Source organism: Hesperophylax consimilis, chromosome 10 (genome assembly GCF_061612785.1).
Source record: "Hesperophylax consimilis isolate HC1 chromosome 10, BYU_Hcon_1.0, whole genome shotgun sequence".
Taxonomy (NCBI): Eukaryota; Metazoa; Arthropoda; class Insecta; order Trichoptera; family Limnephilidae; genus Hesperophylax; species Hesperophylax consimilis.
This window is the reverse complement of record NC_142845.1, coordinates 1,065,767-1,088,294: the sequence shown is the minus strand read 5'-3', so window position 1 is coordinate 1,088,294 and position 22,528 is coordinate 1,065,767. Positions and strand designations below refer to the sequence as shown.

Here is a 22,528-nt window from a genome sequence, read left to right as displayed (position 1 = left end):
TACGTCACGAGCTTGCAAGCGGCCCGATGAGTCTTTTTTCGAAAAGTGCCTGTATATAGCGAAACTTGGGGATTGGTATGAAACAAAGTACCGTGTAAAACAGCCATTAGTTTGACTTGACCATATTATTTGAAGATTATTTGACGTTTGACAGAAGGGGGAGGCGTGAGTGTGTGTGGACTCCGTAGAATACAGATAGTCATAATATATCTATGGCGTGTACTTTGCGTTTACGTCACATTTAATGTCTTCAAACTTCAGATAACTGTAATAGATAAGCTTTGTTTCCTTTTCCCATTCCGTTTAGTCATCTTTACAAACAATTTAACCCAGTTTATTCAAAAACCTATCTAATCTTTAACATCTCCCAGTTTCCGCAATGTAAATAAGTATAACACAAAAAGTGTTGATAGTTATATTTTTGACATATTATTGCGATGTCTTTGTAAACACTGTTCGGTCAATTTGACAAATGAGTACGTTTATTATACGTAATTCAAAATGTTTGCTGCCTCGGGAGAGAACGCATCAGTCAACAATTCTGATCTCGATAACGAAGAAGCAATCGATGATCAAAACTTAATACCAGTAACAGGTAGACCTCTATAATTTATGTCATTATAAACAGTTAACCTAAAAAACTTTGGCTTCGTATATGATAATAATAATATACAATTACGCCGATTTTATTATTTACAAAAAAATATAACTAGTCTTATGTATTTTGTCGTGATCTTATAAAAGATTCGGTATCTGTAAAAACGATAACATTATTTTGTTAATAATCTCTTTGTGTAAATAAATTGTTATGAGTCACACCAAAATGGTACTTTAAAACGATATAGTCATACTGCGATAGTAATATTGTTGCCTACTGATATTAAGCAATGTTCCACTATTTCTTTCTTGGCATAAATATATACAGTTTCATGTACAATAATAAGCAATATTAATAGACACTCATACCTTTCCTAGGTTCTTCTTTACACATTTTTTCGATATTAAACGGCCATTTTTTTTCATTATCTCCACACAGCAGGTCTTGAGGAAAATAATTTCCCTCAGGGCATATATCATATTCGGAGATGCTGTGTGGAGGGTCTTTTTAAGGAGAGGAAGTTCTGGGAAGGAAAAGGTATGAGGGGTGGAGTGGAATTTGGGGCTCAGTGTGTCCAGGAGTGACAATCGTATTGCTCTGTGGTGCAAGGTGATGAATCGAGAAGTCTAAAGGTCTCCCTCAACCAGTCTCCTCAGACATTCACTCCAAGAACCGGCACACCCCTGCTCAGTCACCAAACGTAGCTAAACACTCGGGGGTGGCCTACAGATTATATTTTACCAGGAGAGAGTTGTGTGTGGTTAGTTTATTACATTTAATTTGAATGTTCTAGTGGTTGACACGGCGCAATGTATGAAAGCACGCACAGTCCTGGGGATCATGGGATTCCTGGGGTTCGCCAATGTGTACGCGATGCGGGTGAACCTGTCAGTGGCCATCGTGGCCATGGTCAACTCCACTGTGGTTGCAAACAACATAACCAACACCACACTGGACGTCTGCCCGGCGCTGGACCCAACAGACAACACCACAATACCCTTGGTATTTTATTTTCAATTACTTGCGTTTTCAATTTATATTTATACAAATAGGTTATTAACACATTCATTCACTACACGGCACATTCCGACACTACACTCTATTACAATTGCGACGTACACCAACACAACACAAGAAATCACAACAAACTTCATATATCAAAAATCAAATCAACAAAATATGGACTAAGATCCCTAGAATACATAGCTCACACAAAATATAATCAACTACCCAACGAGATCAAATGTGCAAGTCAATGTAAAAAGACCCAAACTAACATGCTCAAACTTCAACTTATTAATGACTATCTGAAATAATAATGTTGTGTATGTCCCATCATATGTCCATTTAATACATACAACTATATGTTTCATGTAATGCGTATCATTCCCGCAATGAGTTTATTAACTCCTGGGAGTACAATGCTTTATATAATATACTATATTCTGTATTGTATACTTTTAATAATAAAAAAAAAATATATATATTATATTAAAAATTAATAAAATACTTCGTTTTAACCACTTTTATTGTTTATTACCAACATGTTTCATGAGCAACGCTCACTTCTTCAGGGTTTTTGTATATATTATATATATATATATTTTGTATATATTATGTATATATTATATATATTATTATTATATATATTATATATATATTATATCCCCTTGGAGCCTATGTTGTCTTTGGGGATGCCGTTTGGTAAGTCTTTCTAAGAAAGGATCGAGTAAACCTTGGTCTTGAAGAGTCCTGTATTGTAGGAGGGAGGTAACACAGACGTCAGCAAATCATACCACAGCTTAAAAAGGATAAAAATGACCTGTTTTCAAGGTGACAAACATCCACCATATACAAAAATTTTACGCATGTCGCATGTCACGTGTTTGTTCGTAAATGTGCCAAGTAAGAAACACTCTTTCCAATAAATTCTTAATTCAAACTTGTTCATGTATGACAAAGATAAGACATTCATAGATTATGTACGTATGAATGAAATAAAAGATAGCGGGTGGCGTTTTGGTATTTGCGTCGAATACTACAATCTACAGGGTGCGCCAGAGAAACTTACTTATTTGAAAAAATTCCCGACCGTTGAGTTGGGCAAGTAGAGGGGCGGGAGGGGGCGCATCTGGAGGAGGACGTCCCCAAGTTTGTTTTCCATTCTCGTCAGTTGCCATTATGCTGTGGTCTAGAGAGCAGCGGGCATGAATTTGCTGCGACAACATTTCCCCAACCGCCTCATCTCTCTCCGAGACGATCTCCCATGGCCGGCGCGCTCTCCGGATTTGACTCCATGTGATTTTTTTATGGGGTTATTTGAAATCCCTTGTTTATGTCGATCGACCACGGACCATAAATCACCTGAAGAACAACATTCCTGATGCTATTGCCAATATTCCGATTGATATGCTGAGAAGAGTGGACGAAAACTTCAAAAAACGACTTAACCAGTGTATGCGCGATGAGGGTCGCCATTTAAAAGATGTAATTTTTAAAACAGTATGAAAAAAAACTTGATACATTGCATTTTCAAATAAAAAAAGAATTACAACAATAACTACAGTGCTTTTGTTTTTATTAAACTTTCAAATAAGTAAGTTTCTCTGGCGCACCCTGTACATCACAGGTGTGACTGAAATTACTTCACAAAATACCCCAATTGGGGGTGCCATAGACTAACTGGCTCCAAACAGTTGGGAGCAGTTGGGACTCTTCTGCGGTATTTCACTAAAAATAAAACAGACAAATAGAGATGGTACATAACTGAAATCTAAAATTGGGTATCATTTATCTACTACGTCAAACAAAAGTACTCTTTGAATGATCGGGTACAGGATTCGGGTGTCGGGTATGACAATAAAAGAGCAGATACTCTCGACCCGATCAGTTGGCCAGCAGGTTGTGAGTGACCCGGGTCGTGTAAAATGATCAATTGACCCAACTCTACTTCCTTATATGATATTTATATGGTAATCCGTGTTATAATTTTATGTTTTTTTTTTTTTTTTCAGAGAAACGGTGACTTTAATTGGGATGAAAAACAACAAGGGATTGTTTTAGGATCTTTTTTCTATGGATATGTATTAACGCAGGTAAGCTAAATTAAAATTAATAAAATTTTTGCTGTATGTAGTATGATTAAATAGACATTTTATTAAAATATCGTACCGTACAAGCGGAACACCCATTCGTTGTTCATACTGGCAGTGTTTCTCTTTAATAAATCACTCTTCATGTAAAACAACACCCATGTTGAAGGAGCTACTTGGGCCTTTCCTCCCTCATTTAATCCAGCTTTACATCACATTTACAAATATACTACCTTGACCTGCCCACAATGTTACAATGTGGCGACAATCGGCTCATCGAGAGTTTTAAGAGCTTAAATTAAAGGAAAGTCTACCTGCATTTACATGTTCAGATACCCGGCGGTCGGCTGGCCGAGCTGTTTGGCGGCAAGCGAGTGTTCGGCGTTGGCGTGCTGCTCACCGGCCTGTTCACACTGCTGAGCCCCTTGGCCGCCTACTGGAGTTATCCCATGTTCATCGCCATCCGGGTGCTCGAGGGCATTGGTGAGGGAGTCACCTTCCCTGCTATGCACGCCATGCTGGCCCGCTGGATACCGCCGGAAGAAAGGTCCAAGTTTGCTGCACTGGTCTATGCAGGTACCTTCATGTTTGCATATAAACTTAATCACTTTATATAATAAACTTATGGCAAAGATCACCGATGCGTTGGAATCGTCAAATATCACCTATGTCAGTTCTCCATGCAGCGCAGGACTACGAGGAGTGCGAAGCCTTGTTCACCAGGGAAATTGGAGTGGGGTCAGGATTCTCTGCAATGAGGCAACTACTTAAGAAGTTGCGCTTGACTTGAATTCGAGCCCCAATAAAAGTCTCAAATATGTCCAAGTACAAGTCCTACAACTTTGTACAGAGATTTCCTTCAATTATTCTTATTTGATGATTGAAATTAAATTCATAATACGCAGGCTGTATAAAAAACTCCCGCATTCCGAGGGTTAACGTAAAGAATTTGAGGTTAATATTGTCACTCTAGTGTTATTTGTAATACATATTTTTAATTACGTATTAATTTCTCGTCATTATATAAACATTTGTTAAATTGTTTAGGCTCCAACTTTGGCACCATAATCTCGCTGCCTGTGTCGGCATGGCTGTGCACGTTGGAGTACGGGGGCGGCTGGCCACTGTGCTTCTACCTGTTTGGCGGCATCAGTCTGTTTTGGTACGTGGCTTGGCTGCTGCTGGTCTACGACACGCCGCAGACACACCCGCGCATCTGCCCCAAGGAGCGCGACTACATCTCATGGAGCATAGGACCTCACGTTAGTTATCTTGACATTTAAGTTTTTAATCCCGGTTTTATGATGCAGACTCTTTCACTACGCATAACAGTTCTTAATTAAAACAACCATAATTTTTGTTACTATAGTTGCTTTATCTGAAACTGTATGTGAAACACTGAAATGTGTTTCGGCTACATGTATACTACGGCTTCTAGCAGAATCTGGTGGTTTGTAAACTATTAGTTTTATGACAATATCTGACAGAATGGAATGAAATTAATGTTAAGGATAAGCATGAGCACAGCGAATGATATGAAATGGAAAATCAGACAGTATAAATAAGATAATCCCATTTCCAAGCAAGCTGTTGATTTTCTGGCAAGATATATGTACACTTCTATTGTTTTTTTTTAACTTCTTATCTTTTAATGTAGACAGTCAAGTGTACAAAATTTCATCAATCCCGGAATAATAATTTTGTATAAAAATCAAATCGCCCGCTCGTCGTCCGCCTCAATTTGTTGCTGGTGACAATTTCTTCCAACCAATCCAATTGATTTATTCAGGGAGTGTAAGATACCAATCTTTCAAAATACTGGTTTCCTAAGGACGGGTTGTTTAGGAGAATTTGAACAATTCATCAAATTTCAACGTTCATTTACGGGTTCTGTGAAAGTGCTATTCAAATTCTGTTATTATATCATTATAGGCTAGTTGCTTGACAGAACTGAAATAAAAACAGAACTTAAAAATATCTTTCACAGAACTTGAAAATTAACTTTGAAATTTGAAGAATTGTTCAAGTTCTCCGAAACAACCCGTCCTAAATGTTGGTACTTATAACAAAGTCAAAGTGTATTCAGCAATAGAATACCATCACAAGTGTGTGGAGATTCCGCGAGGTCAGTTATATTAGTCACCAGTGGCAGATAACCTTTATTGAAGCAATATGTTTAATGCAATATAAACTGGTAGCTATTTGCATATTTCATCTACAGAGTGCTAGAACCTTAATTATTTGAACATTTATGAAAACTTAATTCATATTGTTTTCTTCTACCCCGTCATAAAAAGATGTAATTTTAGTTTAAGACTAGCGAAGACCCGTGAAAAAATATAGGTAAACTAGTCGAATTCAACTGCATGCAAAGGCTCTTTAAAACCACTTAATGTTAGTGTTTTTTAATAAAAAGAATTTAAAAAAAATCAGGTTTCTTTAACCCTAGATAACTAAACTGTTTTCATTGTTTCATTGTAACTACACTTCCGTCGAGTGGACTATGCAATAAAAGACTATAAATAAATAAAAAATATTTAATTAAGATAGGAACTTGTTACATGGCACAAAAGTAAGGTTTATAATCAGTGGCGGTTCGTGGTCTTTTTAACAGGGGGTTCAGAAATTCAAGAGAAGATAAACAAATCTAATTAAAATTTACTTACTGTTGTCCTTCGTCAAATAGTCGAATACGGTAGCAGTCACACAACTTAAATAAAGTTAGTGGGAGGGGTACCTACATATTATTGTTTTTAAATCACTTTACCTAGACACAATTATTAGATAATGAGAAAAGTTTTATAGGAATTAAATTGTTTAATGTTTTTATAGCACTCAATGTAGGTATATTGCTAATTATTATTGTTTTTTAGAGAAGAATAATTTCGTAGAATATATAATAGATATTTTAAAACATAAAAAAAACAAATAAAGGTGGCACGAAATAAATTTAAAAATAGGTAGTAGATTTACAAATGCCATAAGCAAACGGTTGGAGAAATGCAGAAACAAGAAAACAAAATATGTACAAAAATGACTACAAAGTTAAATACCATAATATAACATAAAAAAAATAACACTTATCTTGCATCCCTATGGTTCAAAGGTTAAACGTCGGCCGCGAAGTTCTCGGGTTTCTTCGGTTACATTCGTCAATGTTCGGAGGTCACGTGGTATCATAACGCGTGTTCGGCGCACACAATTTGTCTTATTTTTGCAAAGAAAGACCAAATTTTGTATATATCACCGTCATAGGGTCTGTACCGGCTAAGATTATTTTGTATGAAGAGTTTGGCGCGGATTTCAACTCGCACAAATTAGGAATGGGTATCGTATTTTTCGGTGGCGCGGGTTTTGAAGGCGAAATTTTAATAGCGTGCTATCTATAATGTGCTTATATTATTATAAAACAAGGATGTTTTATTATCTCATCTTTTTAATGGGGGTTCGCCGCACAAACGCACTTTAGAGAAAACCGCCACTGTTTATAATTAACAAATTAATATCAGTCTACACAGTGACCACACATGTCAACATTATGTGGACCACAAATAGCCTTTGTACATCTGGTGCAACGGTGTTTGGTCATCCTTCGGGCCTTGGATGGACACAGGTAGCTAATTTTAGGCACGTTTGACGTAGATGGAACCGGAGCTTCTATTGTAGCAGATTCGCCAACATTAACAATAAATAAAAGAATATATGAATGTACGTACCTTAAAAATAAAAATTGCTGTTATAACTAAACTTTCGTCCAGCGGACTACGAGACGGTCATAGGGCACGTCCTAGTATTAGTCCAAGCGATGACCGTAAAAATCCCATCCCATAGGCCACATGAACCAAATTAGTACTGGGCTTTAACCCCAAATAAGATTAGTTAAAAAAACGCATTCATCCAGATTTCGGCCCGGGAGGAGTCCTGGAAAGCGACGACTTCCGGTGTCATTTTTGGGATGAAAATATCCGACGTGCCACATTACCAAAACTAACGGCAAAAGTTGATTGCAAATTTGTTATGAAAAAAAAAAATCGTTCAGCCAACTTTTGTGTGGGGAGAAGTACCTAACAAATGACATTGTAGGTATCCTAAGTTGCGGCAAAATATCTCATCGGCCACACGAATGAAATCAATGTCAGAATTTAGATAAAAATTCCTTGTTTACGAATATGTCGTTCGGCCGAGGAGAACCTTGTGGTCTACGCGATTATTCAAGCGAAAAATACCTTTCTTCTAGCGACATTTTTAAATTACCCGCGTAGACCACAAGGTTCTCCTTAATATAATTTTGGCCGAACGATATATTCGTAAACAGGGAATTTTTATCTAAATTCTGACATCGGTTTCATTCTTGTGGCTGATGAGATATTTTGCCGCATCTGGAGGATACCTACAATGTCATTTGAGCCCGAGTGACGCTCGCCAAAATCGGAACGCATTTAGCGCGGAGCGTGACTCGTTTAAAAGCATGAAGCCGTTTAAAAAACAACACTTGATTTCAACATAAATCACTAATACAACAATTCATGTAAGGGGTTTAAGTAAACATTCACAAAATTTATTATTATTATTACAGGTTAGATTAGGTTATGTTGGATTATTATATGTTAGATTAGGATAGGTTAGGTTGGATTATTATAGGTTAGATTAGGATAGGTTAGGTTAGGTTGGATTATTATATGTTAGATTAGGATAGGTTAGGTTAGGTTAGGTTGGATTATTATATGTTAGATTAGGATAGGTTAGGGTGGATTATTATATATTAGATTAGGATAGGTTAGGTTAGGTTAGGTTGGATTAATATATACGTTAGATTAGGATAGGTTAGGTTAGGTTAGGTTGGGTTATTATAGGATAGTTTAGGTTGGGTTATTATAGGATAGTTTAGGTTGGATTATTATAGGTTAGGTTAGGTTAGGTTGGATTAGGTAGAATTAAATCACAAACCAGTCTATACAAACCTAGCGTAGCCCACAAACTACTTGAAAACTGGGATATAACTCTAAAGGGGACGCGAGCAGGCGTTATTAACCGCTTCTGTGCCAAGAGCGAGTTTACTCGCATTCTTGGCCGTGCCCAGCAGGCCAGCCATAGAAAAATAGCGAGTTTACTCGCTCTTCTTTGAGCCTCTGTATCATACATAATGTCCCGTTTTTTTTTTTTTTTTTTTTTTTTTTTTTTTTTTTCTTGAATATTGAATAAATTTGGTAAGTCATTTAAATATCCTTTCAAGGTGTAATGTTGTTAATTTATAAAAATAAGATTTAAAAATGATTTATTTCGATTAAAAATTCACGGCCTGCTGTGCACATCTACACTTCTACCTACTGGCATTCAAAAGGTTAAAGGTTCCCCAACATTTATAGTAACTTTTAGTAACAATATAACTAAATTCAAGTATTAATTCAAAGTAAACATTCCATATTTACCGTGAAGCGGAATTCGTAACCTTTACCAAAAAACCTTCCCTTAATACGTTAATTTTAATAAATAACGGGTTTTTTATTTACAATATTTTTTATGTATAAATAAATTAACACATCATTTAAAAAAATGTTTTTCATTGCCTATGATATAAAAAACCGTTTTGCCATATAAATTTTAAAAACTATCCGATTGTGTTTTTTAATTGTTATGTTGGCAGTGCCGTACACTACGTAATAACAAACGCGAAGTATGCGAGAACTCGGTGTGTCAAAATGGTGTGTCGTATGGAAAATTTTCGGTAAAGGTTACGAATTCCGCTTCACGGTAAATACGCAATATTTCACTTTAAAATAAATGGATTTAGCTTTATTAATTCAAAAAATGATTTATTATGTCGGGGGAGACGGAAAAATACGCACTTTTAATTTTAATTTCGTTTATTAAGTCACTTACGCGATATTTTTTTTTTTTTTTATATTTACTCCACACAGGAGGCCCTGAAGAAAATAATTTCCCTCAGGGCCTATGTCATCTTTGGGGATGCTGTGTGGGGGGTCTTTTTGTGGAGAGGAAGGAGTGAACATGGGTCTTGAAGAGTCCCATGTTGTAGGAGGGAGGAAACACAGAGGCCGGCAGTTCGTTCCACAGCCGAGCTGTTGAACTTAAGAACGAATCATAGAAGCGACCCGTTCTCATGTGACAAGTGTCAACTGTGTACAAATGTTGGGCGCGCGTTTGGCGTGTATCCCGACTACGCACCGGTGCCGAAGGGATCAATGACGCTAGTTCCTCAGAGCATCTTCCATTGTAATACCGATAGAACAAGGACAGCATACCTACCTGACGCCTGTGCTCTAAAGATTGCAGTCCGTTTGTTAAGATTGGGGAATCTATCAAACGGACCGCCCGTTTCTGCACAGAGTCAAGGGTTTTTTTCAGGTATTTTGGGGCTCCAGACCAGAGATGGCTGCCAAATTCGACAGTAGGGCGCACTTGCGATTTGTACAGGGTGAGCAGTTGTGTACTATTAAAGTATCTGCGGGCCCTGTACAGTACGCCCAGCTTCTGAGAGGCCAACTTTACTCTAGCTTCGATGGAGCCCCCGTACCTGAGCTGGTCACTTATAGTTACACCAAGCATATCAATGGAAGGCCTGTTCGGAAGATTGCTTCCGTTGAATGAGACTAGATTATCATTTGGATCCCTTTTAGACGTAATCAGACAGGATTGGGTCTTTGAAACATTAAATTCGACGAGATTATTTTTACCCCAGGAGGAAATACTCTCGAGATAACCGTCCATTCTCTGCTTCAAAGCCCTCCGAGCCGTTGGAGTTTGTGTGCCCTTTGGGGGCTTGTCAAACAAAAAGCTATCATGAACTGTACTGTCATCCGCGTAACAATGAATCGGTGCACATGTCAAAAGGTCATTGATGTGCAACAAAAACAAAGTCGGAGACAGAACCGATCCCTGTGGGACGCCAGCATTTATGGAGTGCGAGGAAGAGGTGAAACCGTCAGCAACCGCCTGAATCGACCTATCCCTTAAAAAGTCAGCAATCCACGTACACAGGGATGCGGGAAGTCCGTAAGAATGCAATTTGTTGACAAGTCCTCGGTGCCAGACCCGGTCAAAGGCCTTGGATATGTCTAGTGCGACCGTTTGGGTCTCACCGTGACGTTCCAGGCACCGCCCCCAAACATGCGTCACATACGCGAGAAGATCACCGCACGAGCGGTTCCGCCGGAATCCGTATTGACGGTCGTTGATAATTTTGTTCTTCTCGAGGTATGTGAGCAGTTTGTCGTTGATCACACGTTCCATCACTTTGGACAGAACTGATGTGATCGCTATGGGGCGGTAGTTGGCCGGGTTGGAGCGGTCACCTTTCTTGGGAATAGGGTGAATTACCGCTTTTTTCCAACCAGAGGGCACAGTGCCACACTTCAGGGACATTTTGAAGAGCTTTGTCAAAACTGGAACTATTTCCGCAGCACACCTCTGCAATACCAGGGCAGGTATTCCATCAGGTCCACTAGCTTTGTTAACATCGAGCCCCCGTATGACGTGGAGTACATCCCGATGCCGGATCCTCAGCTTTTTCATATAGAAGCCGCAGTGAGGAACCGACGGCGGAACAGCACCCCCGTCGTCGAGGGTCGAGTTTTCCGCAAACATTTTCCCTAAAAGGTTTGCCTTTTCGGTGGCGGTGTTTGCTAGTGAGCCGTCAGGTCTGGTAAGAGGTGGCAAACTGGGTTTGCAAAAATTTCGACCTATTGAGCCCGCAAGCGACCAGAATGCTCTGATGTCACACGAGATTTCAAAGAAACAAAATAATGTGACATTGTATTCCTGATACAACTAGTTATTTACCTAGCCAGTGCGCGGGTTAGGTACAGTACCTACCTACGAACTAATTCAGTTAAAGAAAATAAAATCTTGAAAATATTAAATGAATATATATAACCTAACCTAATCTAACTGTGATTTTCTATAGCAAAAAATGCCCCTTTAATAACGCCTGCTCGCGTCCCCTTTAGAGTTACATCCCAGTTTTCAAATAGTATGTGGGCTACGCTAGGTTTGTATAGACTTGTTTGTGATTTAATTCTAATACCTATTTTCCATGTTCTAACCTAACCGAACCTAAACTACCTAAACGGAATACGTTTAATCACATTTTATTCTATTTGTTTGTTATTCGGGTTATTTAATTTAATTATATGTTGATTATTTGTTATAAATAATACATTGACTTACATATTAATATGGATTAATTATACACGATGATATTATTTATTTTATATGGCAATACTAATTTTTTTTTGGTTGGCAGCAGTGTCTATGAAATATTTTGTAGGTATGATACGATATTATGAATATAATCCAACTCTTGATATGAATATAGTCGCTTTCGGCGGCGCCGCATACTAATTGACATATCGCGTAAGTGACTTAATAAACGAAATTAAAATTAAAAGTGCGCATTTTTCCGTCTCCCCCGACATAATAAATCATGTTTTGAATTAATAAAGCTAAATCCATTTATCTGAAAGTGAAATATTGCGTATTAAGAGTGAGGCGGAATAGGAGAAAATTAATAAATTTTCTCGTAAATAATATTAAATATCAATATTTTTCAAAATCATAAATGCAAAAAGTTGTTGTTTATTGTCATTAAGATGAATCAAATGATTGTTTATTTTTAAATGCGTGTAAAAAACGGTAGTCGTAGGTAAATATTTACCGGTTATTTTAATAATTTATACATATTTGAATTTGTTACAAAATTGTTATCTTTTAAAATTTATAAAATAAAAAAATAAAATTTCCTAACCTACAAACTTAACTTTGTTTGAGAAAAAATGTAACTTCAACGCATCTCTTAACATAAATAGAAACCAATTGCTATTTATATATTTTTTGCAAATTAAGCATGCAGCAGAACTTGACAAGTTTATCAAACATGGGATACTGTAATTATAGGATTTGTGAAACTGAAAATATTTGCCTCAGGATCATTCCCTTCCAGAAGAAGAAATTTATCTTTGGAATGTTAGTAAACTTGAAAATTTAAGACATCTGTCAAACATTTAAACAAGAAAAACACAATTCAAATAAAGAATTATTAATTAATAACATAATTTTGGTACCTACTTAATCGCTGGTCTGATGTGATTTAGTTCTAATTTACAAAATTTAAATGGGTTGTTTCGCAAAATTCGAACAATTCATCAAATTTCAATGTTCATTTTCAGGTTCTGTGAAAGTCCTATTTAGTTTTTTTTTTTATATTATTATAGGCTAGTTGATTGAAAGAACTGAAATAATAACAGACCTTGAAAACTTCTTTCACAGAACTTGAAAATTAACTTTGAAATTTGAAGAATTGTTAAAATTCTCCAAAACAACCCGTCCTAAAAGTTCATTGAACTTGAATAATTTTACACATTACCCAGGAATACGCAATCACTTTGAGTATACACCCATGCAATGAAAACAGAAATTTGTATGTTTAATATTTTTTTATAAATTATCGTGCTACTTTTTTAACGTAATTTTTAAATATAATTCTTGTATACCCAAAGAGTATAACTAATTCATAAATTTGGTTTGTTTTGATAAAGCATAAATTTGTTTTCTAAAGTAGCAAAAAGGTGAGCTGTAGTGTCGATCAATTTTTGTTAAACTCTCAGCATATGCATCATGAACTTGTAGCAGAAGATAAAACCACTGTTGCAACAATTAATAGTTTAATTAGTTTGCAACTATTGTAAATTTAAAAACGGCTATAACCACGAGGGTCGCCATTGCAACAATCTGAAAGGGAACCAACAACGGGTTGTTACGTTTGCAATAATGAAAGAATTAAGAATTTCAACAAGCATTTATTTTAACAACGTGAAGTGCAAGAGCAAGATACATCTAAAATAACAAATAAAATGTTACATCCCAAGGCGTTAGCGTCAGAATGAAGTTCTGAGCGCTCGGATATTAATTAAAATAGGTAGCAAATTAAATAGGTGTGACAAAGTGTGAAACATAATGTTCTGACCTGTTTAACTAGAAGAGGGCGCCCAACAACACATTACATGTTATTAAATTTAGACGGGAGCAAAACGATGACCAGCCAAAACGTTTAACAAAACTACTGCGTCATTTCTTACCGATAAAATGTCGTGATTAATGTCGTTAGAATGTCGTCTGGAGCGCTCGCTCGTGTCCTCTCCCGAATGGCGTGGTTCCCAGAAGGCTGCCCGAATGCTACTAAATTTGTCCCGTCGTGTCGTCAGTCTCCAGCTCTCTTCTCGAAGGCGCCAGTGTGTATAAGTCACAAAATAATAGTGAAAACGTAGCAGGCAACATTGAACTGCTACAAACTGTAAAGCTTTGAAACAACCATTTAACAGTAAACATACGTAAGACTAGAATCTGAAGTGGCACAATGTTAACTCGGTAAAAACTATAAATCTAATATGACTCGGAATTGGAACTGATTTTGTGAAGAATTCAGAGAAGTGGTAAAGTACCCACCTATAGTCTGTCTGTTTGTGCTCTTAGTTCTTCTCTACTACTCAATGGATTTTGATTGAGTTTTCACTATCATTTAGAGAATTTCTTCCGGACATGAATATTATATTTATAGAAAGTAGAGTAAAGTTGAGCAACGACGGGTACACGTCAGTTAGTTATAATATAATATTTTAACAGAATTATTTTTTTCGTTCTCAAAATTGTAATTATTAACTGTGATTTTTGTAAGTGTTTTTCAAAAATGACTCCCCAGAAGCACAGGTTTTATTTCAATCACCCTGTTCTTTTAAAATAATAATAATATAATATTGTGGACATTAATTAATTATACGTACATATTTTTTAAATGTGTGACATAGATATGGAGATTTGAGGTCATAACATTCCACCATGTGTTAGTTAATTATTATTACTTTTGCATAATGCATTTCATTCCTCCTTATCTCCATTGACGACCGGGCGGGAGTACGTCATGTTTGACATGATGCACTAATAACACTGACATTTTATCTTTATATTGCAAACAGTAACACAGTATGATCTGTAAATGGTGTAATTGTGTATTTAATAGAAGGACCATTGCACAAATCAGAAAATGTGTTATAAATACTCACCACATATTTTGGAGCAAATTCTCTGCAGGTAGATGACGCGCGACACTCAAAGCGGGCGGTGAAGTTATTAGGAGATAGTTTATTTTGCGGAAAGGCCGTGGGCGAATTTGCTAGTTTAGCGGTAAGATGTGATCTTGAAGAGAATGGCGAATGCACTGAACTCGTACGAGAGTGAGTGAGAGGGAAGGCGGGAGACAAGGTATTTGATATCGGGGGTACAAGGTATTAGCGATCTTGTACAGACAGATGTGTTGTGTAAATGTGCTATAAGTAAATGTGCGAAATAAGCTCCTGCTGCTGAGAGCTCTGTTGTATTATCTATTTATGTTTCATGTCTACAGCCATGAAAAAGAGGGAAGGTTACAACAGAGCCATCAGCAGTAAGCCTGTATTTGGAGTGTAGTTTACTGTCATATTTTGTAGCAATTTTCAACATGTTTTTTTTAGATAAAAATTAAACTATGAATTTAATATTGAACTCGTTCAAAAATACAAGAAATACGCGTAATGTAATGACACTTCTAATGTTAGTATTTGTGTACAGGCGGAAAACTGGTGAATCTACATCATTTGATGTATCTAGAAGTGTTTAACTTTAAAAACAAGATTAATCAAAACATGTTAGTGTAGTATGTCTTTATCTTAGTGTGCATTCATTAAGACTTACTTGAAAGAACATCTTTATTAAGTGCGTGTTTTTTCTAAAGACTTACTTTTAACATTGTGTTTATTTGTGAGTAATTTTAATTGCTGTGACTTCGCCCATGAAGAATGGGCAGTCATTCATTGGGTTTACGGGCTACATGATGTAAATACAAAAGGAAAGTGGACAATTTGAAAATTCGTTAAATTAGTCAAAAGTAGTGGCATAGTTAAATAATTTTATCATTCCAAGTGTTACTACATTTTGTTAATTTTAGTACAGTTCTCTTTTGAATTTAGTTTAAAACATACGAATTGTAGTATAGTTGTAAACTTCCAACACTCAGCCTAATGTTATTGTTTACTTGCGGTTTCAATGGATACGGGGCGATCACAACGTTGCCACCTCGTTCTCGGCAAGCTCACAGTGAATTTTTCGGGTAAGTTTGTCTTCACCAAGGACTTTTATATGGGAAAAAAAGGTGGAATTACGGAAAAAGTTATTTATCTTTTTTACTCCTACCATCATGTAGAATCACCTCCCGAAGTTAGTGCACTTTACGGACACCCTGTATAGTTATTGAAGGTGACAGCAACCAATCTTGCACCTGAATATATTGTTTGTTTATCCCCCCAGCAGGCGGAGAGAAAGCATGGGCCGATTCCGTGGGGTCATTTTGCCCGCTGCGTGCCGCTGTGGGCAATCCTCATCACCCAGTGCGGCATGTCCTGGCAGTTCTACACGCAGCTCACGGAGCTCCCCTCCTATATGAACAATATCCTGCACATGAACTTAGAGCGGGTGAGTAACCTTTCTGATCAATCTGTCACAATCCTTAAAACAGTGAAACATACACAAGGTTCGCAAATAAAAGGTTTTTCGGTCCCTTGAAGACTGAATTGAATTGAAGAGTCTCCACTGCTCCCACCCATCTGGAGCTAGTGAGACTATGGCATCCCTAATTGGGATATGTTGTGAGGCTGGGGGAAGTGGGGAGGGGAAGGAGATGGGGAGGAGGAAGGTGGGTAGTACCTGGCTATTCAGATCTAGTCACCAAACACGGCCAAAGCCATTTCAAGCAACGTTTCAATTCTGAATGGTGGTCTTGCACCAGGGCGATACTGAGAGTATCTTCCACTCTGGAACGTGCCGCAAATATACTACATATAATTTTAATTAATCAAATAAAATTTACTTGTGCACGCCGGGATTAGAGAACTTTAACTCCTCGACAACGGAGGCCGACTTTTGCAGAATATCTTAGTTAGGATTTAATTTAGAATTTGTTCACTTTCAGAATGCTCTGTTGAGTGCCATGCCTTACCTGACTTCTTGGCTGGCGGGAATAGTGATCAGTATATTTGCAGATTGGCTTGTGTTCAAGGACTACATATCCCAGGTCAATTCCTACAAACTGTGGAACACAATAGGCAAGTCCTGAACATACATGTATTATTAAACAATATCATTTCGGATGTGTTTACGTAACATTCAAAAATACATAATTATACTGCCGTTCTTATGTTTGTTCATTTGTGGTCGTATAGTGGTCAATATAGTTGCTTCCAAGCATTTTATCGGGATTTTTTTATATCCGTGATTTTACCCAGGTCTGCACTAATATATACATTAGTGCAGACATTATATATATTTTATATTGTGTAATAGCTCGAGTCATGTTCAAATTTTGAATGCAGAATAATTAGTTTCCTCTTTGTTTAGCGTCTGTGGTCCCTTCCCTGGGCCTGCTGGGAGTGGCCTGGGTGGGCTGCGACCAGCTGTCTGTTCTACTACTGCTGGCGTTCACAGGAGCCTTTGGGGGAGCCGTCTATGCAGGAAACCAGATGAACCACATGACTCTCTCTCCGCAGTACGCGGGAACTATGTACGGCATCACCAATGCAGCGGCCAACCTGTGCGGCTTCCTGGCTCCCTATGCCATTGGAGTCATTATACAAGGGCAGGTCAGTTAATCCACTCATTACTCAGTCTCACGCTGTATTCCTCTAGCTTCTTGTTCTCGAGGATGTGATTGTCTTCACCCCATCCACCATTCTTTCCTGCATGGTTATTATGAAGAAGCCTACTTGGAGTTCAGCAATCTTCCATCCTTACATGTGTCCTGCCATGTAAAATTGTCTGTTTTATAATTCTTTCTAGCTGAAGTCCCAGACTTTACGAAGAGTTTTTAGAAATCACACATAGACAGTAATTTTCCTCTTATTTTGAAGGTCAAGTGTGCTAAATTCCATCAAAAATTATCAAAATTCTACTTCAAGGGATAGGGGTGGTTTTTTTTAAATGTTTTCGTTCATTTCTGAGGATATCTCACGTTCCTGCACTGCATATATGATACTTGATTACTTCTAATTATTTTATATCTCGGAAGCAACGTTTCATTGTGCAATATTGTATTACAGGAAACCCTCAGCCAGTGGAGAGTGGTGTTCTACCTGGCTTCCGCCGTGAATCTGGGTTGCAATCTGTTCTATCTCATGTTCGCCAGCGCTAAGGAGGAGCAGTGGTCCATTGAGGAGTCGCAACGAGCTTCCGAGAGCGGGGGCACCACTCCCTTGCTGGAGGAGTCCATCAGGTCCACCTCCTAGCACCCACACTCCAACTGCGTAACCCCTCTTCTCGCCAATTTTACCGTATGGGGTTAATTACAGTAAAACCCTCTTATAAGGTTCCCACATAACTACTTATTTTTTTGTCACTTGAATAACATCACAGGAGAGTTTCACTGTATTGATAAAATATTTATATTTTTATACATATTTTGATAATGAATCGATGTATCTCATTGATAGATTTAGATTTATCTCGTGCATATTTGAATAAATACTTACTTATAATGTTGTCTACTTGGTAGCTGCTGCTCACTTTAATCTTACAATTTGGCTTTTTGTTCAAAACAGCTGCAAATTATTTGAAAATCTTCCAACCAAAGCAATTAACATAAAATATTCTGATAATATTTAACCTGCTTTATATTTACAAACTTATCTATGCGAGCGGAGCTTCATTGCTGTTAATGTTTTGTATACAAGATATAAAGATGAATTGAAAATATTGTTTTTTTTTTCATTAGTTCCTATTTTGGCCACCTGCATAGATTACTTTGCAGATCTACCGCAGAACTCTCCATAGATACTTACTACATATTCAAAACCAGACTGTTTGACTATCATTTGTGTATATATATTCATAATAGAATTCCAATTTTTGTCTATGGTGTAATGTATTTTTATTTTTTTTTAAATGTTTGCTTGTGAAATTATGTATTTACTTGGCTCTTTAAAGAAAATAATATAATAATAATTTTTCAACTTGATTTGCTTATCAAGCTTTTTTTTTTACTATGATATTCATATAACAATCTCAGTAAAACCCTCATATACTATAAGGTCTCTATATAAGTTTTTTCAGACCCTTGAAAAACCTTATAAGAGGGTTTCATTGTAGGTATCAGTATTTCACTTATTTAACATCATTCCGCAATTATAGTGAATTAAATATGTAAATAAAGTTATTTATAATCTTTTATTTAAAAGAAGGGTAGGTCTTATATAATTTGTATTATGTGAGTGAAATCACAATCCCAAAGATAAAAAAAGGCCGCCTGCATAAAATAAAAGTGTTTTGTGTTTTTTATGGTGGATGCATTAATTTAAAGCAATTTTCATGTATTATTATGGATTAGGTAAGTGGAAATATTAACTTGACCCGGTAAAATGGTTAATCAATGAACCAGAAATATAAATAAATATCAATATTGTTTTGGTGGCGGATGCGTCTACCCAACTACTGCGTGGCGGGTCGTATCGGGAAAGACTGGTTGAGGGAGACCTTTTGACCTCTCCAGCTGGACTTTCTCGACCCGTCGCCTCGCACTGCAGTGGGAAGGAAGGATTCATACGTCTGTCGCTCCTGGACATATTTACCCATCCTTCATACCTTACTTCCTCTCCTTCCTTTCCCTAAAAAGACCCCCCACACAGCATCCCCAAAAATGACATAGGCCTTTGTGTAACATGGTTTGTGATTCAAAAGAAAGTGTCCCTTTAATACCGCCTGCTCGCGTCAGGGCAAGAAAAACATCCCAGTTTTCAATTAGTTTAGCGGCTACGCTAGGTTTGTGTAACACGTGATTTGTGATTCAAAAGAAAGTGTCCCCTTTAATACCGCCTGCTCGCGTCAGGGCAAGAAAAACATCCCAGTTTTCAATTAGTTTAGCGGCTACGCTAGGTTTGTGTAACATGGTTTGTGATTCAAAAGAAAGTGTCCCCTTTATACCGCCTACTCGCGTCAGGGCAAGAAAAACATAAGGGATTTTTTCCTCAGGACCTCCTGTGTGGAGCAAGGAAAAAAATGCATTTTATTTTCCACTCTACAACTACGAAAATTATTGAAATTCGAAAATCAAGTCGACAAATAAAAACTTAATTTAAAAAAAAAAACAATTGTATCTGAAATATGTAAACAATTTTAAAAATTATTAAAACCATGTATCATAATATATTATTCTCAATTAAAAAAAGTTTTCAAAGCCTAGGTTTAACAAATAAGGAAAAAAAATGTAAAATATTTTTTTTTTGAAAAGAATATACAAAAAAATGAATGTTTATAAAGCCATCTGAAGATTGGAAAGTGTAATTTTATGTTATCTCTTTGTATTCACAGTGAAACGACATATATAATTATTAGTTCCTTGGAAAACCTTATACGAGAGTTTCACTGTAAATTGAGAGTAAATTAACGGCCTTACTGTTTTTTAAAATGACATTCTATGTGATACTACCTTGTTATTATTCCGGAGCTTGTTGACATTAAGTAAGTAGGATAATTATTCCTTATTTAGGTGCAATTGGTCGTAGATTAGAGTTTCTGTGAGAAGATCTATTGGCACTATCCAAATTATTTAAATAATTGTTATGATAAACTTGTCCAATATCACTTCAACTTTGTTTCAACTTAATTACTACAAGAAATAATTGTTTATAAACTTTTTTTAAACTTGTTAATTGGAAAAACAAGTTTACCATTGTTATTAATTACCACTAAGCCCTGGGATCTTCGTATGATATTCTTGTAGCTATTTGAAAGATCAACACATTATAATAAACTCAAAAGTGAACATTCTTAACAATGTTTTGTTTTGTTATGATTTGTACACACTTTATTGACCTTTCAAATAACTACAAGAATATCGCATGAAGAAAGACATAGTAACTGTAAGGTTGGGTTATTTCTAACTCCATCAAGTCGACGATCAGCACCATTTTGAAGTTTGACATTTGGCCTCTGATTCTCTGCCTGTTTTAGCTTTCAATCAAATTGTGATCAGCTGACAAGCATAACAACATGACAGCCAATCACAATTTGATCAAAAGCTGTAACGGGTTTTATCATTCGGGAAAATTAGTATTTCACAGCGACCATTCAAATATAATGGAGTTTTAAACAGTCCCAAGCTAAGCGACTCTGGTGGATATAATATGTAATAAGAAGGAAATGTAATGTGAACCCACTACTTCGTTTGTCTTGATATGTATTGCATACAATGCAAATTAAATGTACAAGTATCATATCATAGTAAATACATAATAGGACTTCTCAGCCTCAAGATCTAAAATATTCTCAGACAAGATTCTCCTCTACAAACATTCCCACTTAATAGATATATAGAAGGAATGAAGTATATTTTTTTAATATGAATACTTTAATTATGAATGGATGTAATGTTATGTATTGTAACATTCAACAATGTGATACAATATGACTAAATATGATTAAAAATTATAATAATATGGATTTTCGTTTTTTATTTGGTACCAAAGATTACAATTTCTACCTCTTTTTAAATAGACACATCTTTTTGAATTTCAATTGTTTTTGTGAACGAATTAATGCAAACCTTGGAAGTGGAAATTAACCCACTTCCCGACATCCGATCGAGCTGTAACTCGTCAAATTGACTCGTCGGTAAAATATTGTGGGGAATAAGTTTTTCCTGATTGAGCAATACCCCGCACAAAACAAATCTATTCTGATATCTAGGGAAATAAAATTGTTGGGCATACAATCCCCACAGACATATGAATATTAATAGACTAGAAATTAAGGGTGAGGGGTAAAATCAACTGTTGAAGAACGAAGAGGGTAAAGCTGACTGTGATTCGTCAATAAATCAATCTGATAGTATATAGGCATCTCGCCTTATAATATCACCATTTAGTTCTTAAAAGTAAAATCTGCTTTTGAATGAATAGACATTTTTACATGGGAGCGCAAATTACTCGCCACGTTATGAACAAATTTGCGAAGTCCAAATTCGGCAAAAAAAATTTCTTCTATTTTCAGAGTCGAATATTTAGTTTACGTATTTAGTTAAGACACTTTTATAAATGTTCATAATTTACTTCCCAGTAACAACGATGCGCACACTTGAGAATCGCTACATTCGACCAATGTTGGAGGGTTGTCACAACCGCTCTGTACCTATTAATAATAAAATATTGAAATCTTTAAGAAAATATATAACATTTCAATTTTAAGAAAATATATAACATTTCACTTTTAAGAAGATAATAGAAAAGTAAAACAACTAAAAAAACAAATGAAATTATATACACACAGCTTTTACCAGCGATTCCTAAGAGTATTTGGAGTAAAAATTTGGACATCATTTTGCCTTCCGATGACACTTTTTCAATTAAAAACAAAAAACATGATTTTCTATCACACATCGCCACTTGGTATAACCTAGCGCATTACGTGATATGCACTCCTTCTCGTTCCAGCAGTACCATACATACGAAACAAGCGCGTACCTAACACGTGGTCCGTTGCGATGTGTGATAGTATGAAAGATAATATGTGATCGGTGGTGACGTGCGATAGAAAATATTTTTAATTTTAATAGATAAAAAAATGTCATCGGACAGCAAAATGACACATACATTTTTCATTCCAAACATGCTCACTGTACCTACATTTTACTTCCAAACATACCAATTTTTCACAACTGATCTACCAACCATTTATCCTATATTAAGTGTTGTTTATGAGTTATGTAAAGTTCAAAACTCGTTTAGTAATAACGCCATTAAAGTGGAAT

At 36.4% G+C, this 22,528-nt stretch overlaps 1 protein-coding gene across 2 annotated transcripts; it reads left to right on the top strand.

The window, feature by feature from the left end:
- Nucleotides 1-204: 204 nt before the first annotated feature.
- On the top strand, nt 205-21,216 carry LOC149420144 (putative inorganic phosphate cotransporter). 2 transcript variants are annotated; one of them, XM_089636418.1, is made up of 10 exons: nt 205-595; nt 1,392-1,600; nt 3,613-3,693; nt 4,023-4,266; nt 4,738-4,952; nt 16,048-16,209; nt 16,706-16,838; nt 17,131-17,372; nt 17,829-19,542; nt 19,657-21,216. In XM_089636418.1, exons 1-9 carry the CDS (start codon nt 502-504, stop codon nt 18,012-18,014), a joined length of 1,566 nt encoding a protein of 521 aa, XP_089492544.1. In that variant the 5' UTR covers nt 205-501; the 3' UTR covers nt 18,015-19,542; nt 19,657-21,216. The 2 variants fall into 2 exon arrangements, with proteins under 2 accessions (XP_089492544.1, XP_089492543.1); XM_089636417.1 differs by having other exon boundaries at nt 16,045-16,209.
- The last annotated feature ends 1,312 nt before the right edge of the window (nt 21,217-22,528 follow it).